Source organism: Pyrus communis, chromosome 15 (genome assembly GCF_041283825.1).
Source record: "Pyrus communis isolate YQ-2024b chromosome 15, ASM4128382v1, whole genome shotgun sequence".
NCBI lineage: Eukaryota > Viridiplantae > Streptophyta > Magnoliopsida > Rosales > Rosaceae > Pyrus > Pyrus communis.
Genome location: NC_142579.1, coordinates 7,716,800 through 7,725,683, shown reverse-complemented (window position 1 = coordinate 7,725,683; position 8,884 = coordinate 7,716,800). Strand labels below are relative to the sequence as shown.

At 42.4% G+C, this 8,884-nt stretch overlaps 2 protein-coding genes across 2 annotated transcripts; both read right to left on the bottom strand.

Annotated features, from left to right (window-relative positions):
- Positions 1-2,276: 2,276 nt before the first annotated feature.
- LOC137719929 (uncharacterized) lies at positions 2,277-3,634 on the bottom strand. The gene is made up of 2 exons (XM_088686806.1): positions 2,626-3,634; positions 2,277-2,314 (listed from the first exon to the last, which is right to left on the bottom strand). The coding sequence occupies exons 1-2, from the start codon at positions 3,632-3,634 to the stop codon at positions 2,277-2,279; spliced, it is 1,047 nt and encodes a 348-aa protein (XP_088542932.1).
- A 992-nt stretch (positions 3,635-4,626) lies between these two features.
- On the bottom strand, positions 4,627-8,199 carry LOC137742563 (4-hydroxybenzoate polyprenyltransferase, mitochondrial). Its single transcript, XM_068482472.2, has 9 exons — positions 7,942-8,199; positions 7,023-7,568; positions 6,616-6,751; positions 6,398-6,519; positions 6,201-6,270; positions 5,944-6,093; positions 5,666-5,801; positions 5,437-5,533; positions 4,627-5,172 (listed from the first exon to the last, which is right to left on the bottom strand). Exons 2-9 carry the CDS (start codon positions 7,421-7,423, stop codon positions 5,103-5,105), a joined length of 1,182 nt encoding a protein of 393 aa, XP_068338573.2. The 5' UTR covers positions 7,424-7,568; positions 7,942-8,199; the 3' UTR covers positions 4,627-5,102.
- Between the last annotated feature and the right edge of the window lie 685 nt (positions 8,200-8,884).

Sequence of the window (8,884 nt, the reverse complement as noted above, 5' to 3'; positions counted from 1 at the left end):
TCAAGGCTGCTTGCTCAACCAGATCGTTACCAGTAACCACCATATCATCCACATATACGATGAGAACTGTAACCTTTCCGTTCTGGCGTTTCAGGAATAACGTGTGATCCCAATTACTTTGCCTATACCCAAATGCCCTCATAGACTTGGTAAACCTACCAAACCAAGCTCTTGGAGATTGCTTTAACCCATACAAAGATTTCTTGAGCCTACATACCTTCCGTTTCCGTATGTCCGAATCATTGCACCCTGGTGGAAGGTCCATGTAAATCTCCTCAGTTAGATCTCCATGGAGGAATGCATTTTTTACATCGAACTGTTGCAGAGGCCAACCCAGATTTGCTGCTACGGACAGTAGAACACGAACTGTATTGATCTTTGCCACTGGTGCGAACGTATCAGTGTAGTCGATGCCATATTTCTGTGTATACCCATTTGCCACCAATCGTGCTTTAAAGCGATCTACCGTTCCATCGGCTTTGTATTTCACTGTATAAACCCATTTACATCCTACAGATTTCTTTCCAGCTGGCAAGTCAGTTATTTCCCAGGTAGCATTCTTCTTCAATGACCTCAATTCCTCATTCATTGCATCTTTCCAGCGAGAATCTGCTAAAGCCTCCTGCACACTGTTAAGAATAGATACAGTAGATAATTGATATACAAATGACTTATGTGATTCTGACAGGTGACAAGTAGACACATAGTTGTTTAATGGGTATCTGACCTTTGAATCTGAATTTAGTTCACTCAAGGAATACTTGTGTTTACACTTAGGATCTGCCTTATAAGTGGGTTTGGGGATACCTCGGTTAACACGCTCTGGAAGGCGACGAAGTTGAGGTGCATCCGGTGTAGGAGACGATTGGTTATGAGAATTAATAGAAGACGAGTTTGTGCCTTGACCTGATATGACACCTGAAGAAGAATCTTGTGAAAAACACTGCTCGGTCCCATTGCCAAACACGGGCTGCTGCTCACTTTCAAGACCAAAACTTGTGGGACCCGTGGGCTCAATCTCAAACCCAGAACCTGTGGAACCCGTGAGTTGGTCCACCTCCTGAATTAATTCCCGTTGTTCAGTGGGCTGCTCACCAAACATGGGCTGATCACCAACCATGGGCTGCTGCCCTTCAATTGCCGTGGGCTCCAACTGTGCAGACTGCGAGGGCTGCTCTTCGCGCAGCTCATTTCTCGTCACGGGAAAATAATCAAAGGTCAGAACATCACCCTCTCGAGTCAGAACTTCACTCTCTCGGTACTCCCCCTGAAGTGAGGACGTGGAGGAACGAAAAAACATCTCATCCTCGTGAAAACTCACATCCGGAGTAATGAACATTTTTTTACTCGAATGATGATAACAACGATACCCTTTCTGGGTAGTAGCATACCCCAAAAAAACACAACGAAGAGCTCTAGGTTCCAGTTTAGTCTTCCGGTGAGGTGGATGGAGGTGAACAAACGCAACACACCCAATGACCCGTGGGGGAAGATTGGGAGTCGGAGGGCTGCTAGTCTGAGATGTGAGGGCCTGAAATGGCGTATGGAAGGTGAGAGTCCGAGATGGAAGACGATTAATAAGGTAAGCGGCGGATGTAAGTGCCTCTCCCTAATAATGGAGGGGCAGATGGGCTGAAATGAGGGAGGCACGAACCATTTCTAACAAGTGTCGATTTTTCCTCTCTGCAACACCATTTTGTTGAGGAGTATACGGGCACGTAGTCTGATGAACAATGCCATGCAACTCTAAGAATGAATGAAGTTCCATATTAACATATTCTCCCCCATTGTCACTGCGAAGAACCTGGATATGCCTGTTGTATTGTACAGCAACCATTTTGTGGAACCGTTGAAAGGCCAAACTAACTTCACTCTTCGACTTTAACAGAATAACCCAAGTCATTCGGGTACAATCATCAATAAAAGTAACAAACCAATGAGCACCACCAAGAGTAGCTACTTTTGACGGTCCCCATACATCAGAATGCACAATCATAAAAGGAACGGTACTTTTATTTAAACTGGGGGGAAAAGAGGTTCGATGGCTCTTAGCCAGTTCACAAACATCACACTTAAACTGAGAAACATCATTCTTGACAAATAAACTAGGAAATAACTTCTGTAGATAACCAAAGGAAGCATGCCCAAGGCGCCGGTGCCACATCCAGATGTCTGACACTTTATTAGTAACTCCTCGAGGATCATCAACGGAAAGAGCTTGAGTCAGCAAGCTAGAACTACTGGTGGTCAACTCCAAGTAGTAAAGTTTCCCTCTTCTAATACCATAACCAATCGTCTTCCGCGTCCGGATGTCCTTAAAAACACAAAAATAAGGCCAAAAAATAACCAAACAATGTAAGGCAAGGGTTATTTGAGCAACGGACAACAAATTATAATTTAGAGAGGGAACCACAAGAACAGTATCCAGTTTCATGGTATCGGAAAGGGAAACAGTGCCCTCCCCAATAACAGGGACGGCATTACCATTAGCAACATTGACCTCGGTGTGTGGGGATGTGTTTAGTGATGGAACCTGTCTAGAATCACAAGTCATATGTTCAGTAGCTCCGGAATCAATTATCCATGTATTATTCATAACAGAAGTAGAAGTACTTAGGGCCTTACCATCACTTCCTGTCGCAGCTATCATGGCAGAGGCCTTGTCCGCTATCTGATCCGAATCATTCTTAGTTTCGGCAATGGAGGCGCGAGATTGGTTGCACCGAGGATCAAGGGTCTTATCCCAATTCTCGGGATATCCAATCAGCTCAAAACAACGACTCTTGGAGTGTCCCGTCAGGCCACAGTGTGGGCACTTACCTTGTGGACGATCCCGGCTTGTCTGGCTAGGCCGAGATGATCCAGGCCGGTGTTGTACCCCTTCGCGGTTCGACCCAAGAGATGAGCCACGGGCCCTTGCTGCCATGGCAGCGGGCTCCTCCTTTTCAACCTCTGGCTTCATTGCTTCCTTTCGATCGGCTTCTCGACGAACATATGCATAAGAAGCCTGCAGGCCAAGTGGGGGATCCTTCCGCAGCACTTCTCCACGCACCTGATCAAAAACATCATCGAGACCACCAAGAAACACATAGACCCGTTGTCTCTCAGTGGATTTCTGAAACACTTTGATGTCATTCTCACACTCCATGGATACTTTGTTAAAGTGATCCAATTCTTGGAATATCTCAGTGAGCTCCCCAAAATAGGTAGCTAAGGACCGGCCATGCTGACGAAGACGGGATGCCTTCTGATTCAACAAATAAATTCTAGCCTCGTCATTCTCATCAAAGTAGGCTGCCTTCAAGGAGTCCCAAATCTCCTTCGATGTAGACAACCGAATGTACCGTTTCATAATTTCAGGCTTCATTGAAGACAAAAGCCAACTTTTAATTTTTTGATCTTCAGAAAACCAATCATCATATTTAGGATCGTCTTCGCTAGGTGCCTTGATAGACCCACGAAGATATCCCATCTTCTTCCTTCCAGCAATATGAATTTGAATGAGAGAAGCCCATAAATCATAGTTCCTTTCATCCAAAACCATACCAATATTAAAGCTTGAATTCTCTGACTGCACCATAATTGGAGCAGCCACTGAAACAATCTGAGACCCAGCCCCCTTTTCTTCAGCCATATGTCCGCTCCGGTGTTGACTGACACAAGACTCGGCAGAAAAACAAACAGCAGCAGGGAAGAGATCTAGAACACGTGGGACGAAGCAACAGGGCAGTAACCACCAATCTGGGGCTCGCTGCAATGGGTCAGGGAATGGGCAGCAACAACCCTAGGGTTGCTCGCTGCAATGGATCAGGTATACGGCAGAGAAAAAAAGAAAAAAAATAATTAGGGTTCAGTGTTTCTTTCTAATCTGGCTCTTGATACCAAGAAGAAATAATGCTTTTCAATTATATTGTATTTCATCTTAAAACAGGTATATATACAACCCTATACAAATATGGGAAAGAATAAGGGAAGAATAATTACATCCTAAACTAGGAAACTCAATATAGTAGGAATCCCATAATTACAGGAATCCTAATACAAGTCAACATAATTTCCTATTCGCATATTGTACTTGACAAGTCATGTAATGCTAATGATATGTTTTAGAGTACTTTAACGAAAAACTCCTGATATTGTTAACTTTAACGAAAAACCACATTTTTACACTTAAAGTCAATCCTAATATTATTCATTTTACCCTTTATTTTGACTTTATCGTTAAAACTCAGTTTTCAAGCCATTTTCATTAATTTTCCTTATATTTTACTGCAAGGCAGGAAGTTGAGCAAATCGGCACTCTAGTTTCACTGTAGCTTTTAAAACCTAATTATACTCAGTTGACATGTTGAATCCTCCTCGATTTTGGACGTCTCCTTCTTGAAAGTATGATCCACTAGAAAGACCTTAGAGGTCTTCAAGGATATTGCCTCCTGTTTATCCACAACGATCACCTGTTGCGCCTCGTGCGTAAGAGCGACTGAAGCAGCAAACCGAGACACCATATCTTCAAAGTTCAATCCTATTTAGTTTCACATACAAAATTTAGAGTACAATTTATGTGATCCGCCGCTGCGGCTGCCAGAACAGATCTCCACAGATGAACTCATACAGGAAACAAAAAAGTATCCACAAAGTAATAACCTCTCATATGACTCCCTTGATCCATGTTTAACTCGAAACAGTGACCTTACAATTATATCCTCATGTACCAAAAAGAATGATGTTACAACAAAATTGCCACTTAGGAAATGGATATTACTACGTTAGTTGCAAATGCATTGACTGCCAAAATCGTTCTGCCCTTAGAATTGAACAAACCCCAAGAACAGGGTCTGGTGTATAGTTATGCAACCACAATAGCAAATATCTTGCAGTGGGAGACCTCTAGTGTAGACGCGACATGCATAATAGCCTCCACTTATTCAATCCGGGAGCTTTCTTGCAAATTTAACAAGCAGGTCACCATAAATCATTTAAACTTCGACCGTATCAGTATGCGATTCTGTTGCAGTCAGAAGGTGAAGACATGCATTTGTAAAAGACACCCATATTAGAATTAATTGTAGTTCCCCGAGGTTGCATCCAACCATTCTTTACCCCTATGATGAAAGTCTTCCAAACAGGATTCCACTGAAAATAATAGCACCAAACCATTTGTTCGACACAAATCTGAAACCAAGACAAGGGCAAGCTCAGCAATCGATTATGTTCAAAGCAAAACGAAGTAAAAAGTTCTTACACCTAAACGATGTTTTTCTTTTCATGACCGACCAACACACTACACTATTCAAAAACCAATTCCAACCTCCACCTTTCCATTTTTGTTCATCTTTGATTGGACAAATATGCAAGAAGCCAAAAATAATATTGATGCAATACACATATTTAACCTATATGAATACTTGAAAGCAAAATCATGACTGTAATACGCACTTTCTATTGCAATCAGCCCGGGATGAAAGGTCAGCTGTCCATATCTGCCAAGCTAATTGTCCAGAAGCAGCCGACAAAAATGCATAATAAGGCCAACCTGCTCCAAAGTTTAACGATTTGGGTGTGAGGATGTGGCAGAAACAAAAAGAAAATTTAGATTGAAGTTCCAACAATGATAAAGGGAAAAAAAAACGAACAGAGATACACATAAAGGAAGAAAGAAGAAAACCAATTTCAGCATTATATCCACTGAGGGCAAGACTACTCATGCACAAAATTCCAAAGCCAGTAATCCACTCCTTAGTTGAATCGCCAAATCTCAAAGCCGTAGACTTAACACCTACTTTCAAATCATCTTCCTTGTCCTGCAAGCATGGTCAGAAACATCTTTGGTTGGATTACATTTGAAAAGTTCTCTTAATCCTCGATAATCCATTTCATCACAATCAAATATTGGAAACCACAGCTTCTGACCGCATGAGCAATATAGTGACTAGTTTGTTGTACCTGATGTGCATATATCGTATCATACACAAGTGTCCAGCATACTCCAGAAAAGTACAATGGGAGCACTACAGCTGGATCAATGCTTCCTTTAACTGCAGCCCATCCTAACAAAGCTCCCCAATTGAAGGTTAACCCTAGATAGGCTTGAGGCTGCACCAAGCATGAAAGCATTACCAAATTATCAGTCCACTGTTATGAAACAGCACATCTAAGTTAAAGAATAAAGCTTCAGGATAAGAAACAAAAGCTTTAATTACCCAGAATGTGAACCTCTTCATGAGAGGATAGGAGAAAACTAGCAACAAAGATGAAGCCCCTAAAACACGGCTGAAAATTCCAACGAATAAATAAGTTTCATATGCTTGCAGATAATATTGGTTTAACCCGATTTATATACTAAAAGAGAACAATTAAAAAATCCATGGGTTTAAGGGCAGATACAAAAGATACCAACCTATAATTATTCAGTTGGAGGAGAATCCCAAGACCCAAAAGCAATTGAAATCCAAGAAAGCAAAGCCCCTGAAAGGGTGTCAAAACACCACTTGCAACTGGCCGCAACTTTGTGCGTGCGACCTGAAACAATAATGCATACTCATCATCACATGATCAAAAACCAAACCAAAACAAGCATCATAGTCCAACTGAAAATGCAATGGCTGTGGACGTTACCATGGTATCAATATCCCGGTCAAGGAGATCGTTTATGGTGCATCCAGCACCCCTCAAAAGCAGAGCGCCACATCCGAATAGTGTCATCATCTTAAAATCAGGAAGGTGGCCTGGGCTTGCTGCCAATGTTATTGACCTGCACCAACAATCATATGTATTTCAGACAACTTCAACTAAACAAATAAATATACTGTTGCCAATGTTACAAAACACTCTTGTTTTTACTTCAACAAGTAAATGTGCGCCCCTCTATGCACCAGAGTTCTATTAGATTAGTTTAATCGAATATCGCTTATACAGAAAAACAAAACAAGTAAATTCAGCTTAATCCAAATTGTTATCAGTGAATTTTACAAAATAATGAACTGGAGAAACCAAGTTCAAAAATTGAAGTAAAAATCACTTACCACATACAAGGCCAAGCGAGCAACCAGGTGCCAATGGGCCGGTCGAGGCGAGCGAGCTTAGCATAAGGCCGAGCTTGCCTCGGCAAATACAAGTCGATCCAGGAAGCCTCAGCCTTCGTACCATGGCCGCTCTGATTTCCGTCGTTCTTCTCACCGGTTGACGAAGGCGAGCTGGAGAGGTGCGCTAAGAGTCTGAGATCAAATTCAACGGAGCCTGGAGTCCAACGGTGCCTTTGATTGAATGGGCCCAACGGGCTTGCGTTCTGATAAGGGTTAGGGTTAGGATTGGCGGTGGTGGTAGTTGGGTGATAAGAAGAGACTGCGAATAGGGTGCGGGAGAGGGGCACTGAAGGTTTCAGAAACCTACGTGAAGAGCGAGAGGCCAGCCAAAACGAAGCCATTTTCGTTATTCATTCAAATGCATCTCTCAGAAGGGGTAGGTAAGATACACTTCGGGGTTTCGGTTTTTTTTTTTTTTTTTTTTTCTGGGTTTTGTTTCTTGCTGCTGTGTTATGACTTATGAGGCAGCTCTCTGTATGCTCTGCACTGTGGAAGTGGAAATGCACAGAGAGCAATGGCATTCAAGAACCAAAATCAAAAGTCTCCAATTCTCCAACCAACATAACAAAATGTCAAAAAATCAAAATGCTTTAAGGGATTAGTACAACCCAAAGTTCTAAGTATTAGCAACATAATTAAAAATGCCTTATCTAATATCACTGAGGCCATAAGTTGGAAGAGATGAATAAAAAACCAGGGGGAAAAAGTACAAGAGAGGAAGGATACCCAAAACCCATCACAAATCATACTCAAAATTAGTGTTATTGCAAACCCTAAATTCAAAAGATTTCTCTAGTTTTCCATATTTTCTCATCAAACAAACAAACAAATTCGTATAAAATCAGAAAAGTAAAATCACCAGCAGCAGCGTGCTCCGTGGCTCCTATGACGGCTTTCCTCCGCCCGCAACGGCGTCGACGTTGCTTTCGGCGGCGATGAAAGGCGGACACGGGGTGAAGTGTCGGGTCTGAGAGGATCGGCTGTTCCTAATTCGCAGGAGATATCGCCGACGAAAGAGTTTGAGAGAGAGGCTGAGAGAAGAGACAACAGAGAGAGGCTGCGTGAGGAGAGTCAGCAGACCGAGAGAAGAATAGAGTTATGGTGTGGACAAGTCCAGGGAACTTTGTATAAGCTCTCCAACAACTTATAGAACGCAAATGAGGATCCTCTCCTTGTAAGGATCTTAAAGATCCTTAAATTATGTCCGTTCATCGTACGTAAATTATTTTAAATATAAACAGTATCTGACGAAAATCGACCATACGATGCACGATGAACAAACATGAGAGAATCTTCATTCATACAATCTGATGTAACAACCCGTCCCGGAATTTACATAAGAAAATGGGTATTTTTGTATTTTCACTAAGTTTAGGGGATACTTTCCTTTTTAAAATTGTTTTTGAGTCTTAATTGGTGAGCCCAAGGGGCCCACCCCCTGATTATGTCCCCCCGAGCCTCTCATCTCTTTCTTCTCTCTCAGTCTCTCTTCTCTCTTTCTTTCTCTCTGTCTTTCTCTCCCTCCCTCCGAGCAGAACACGCACACACACACCCATGCCCACACCTATAGCTCTTTTCTAACCCCGTGGTTGTGTTTTGGACGTCAAATCACGAAGAAACCACCTCGGAGACATTTCCCTAGTTTTCCGGCGTGCACCGCCCCTTTCGAGGCAATTTCCGGCCAAACCATGGCGAGTTGGCCAGCGTACAACGTATCAATCTCTTCGTCTCGCTGAGTACTACAAATTTCCTTTTTGTTTCACCCAATTTCATTGAGTATTGAAGAAGTTATGCTCATTTGA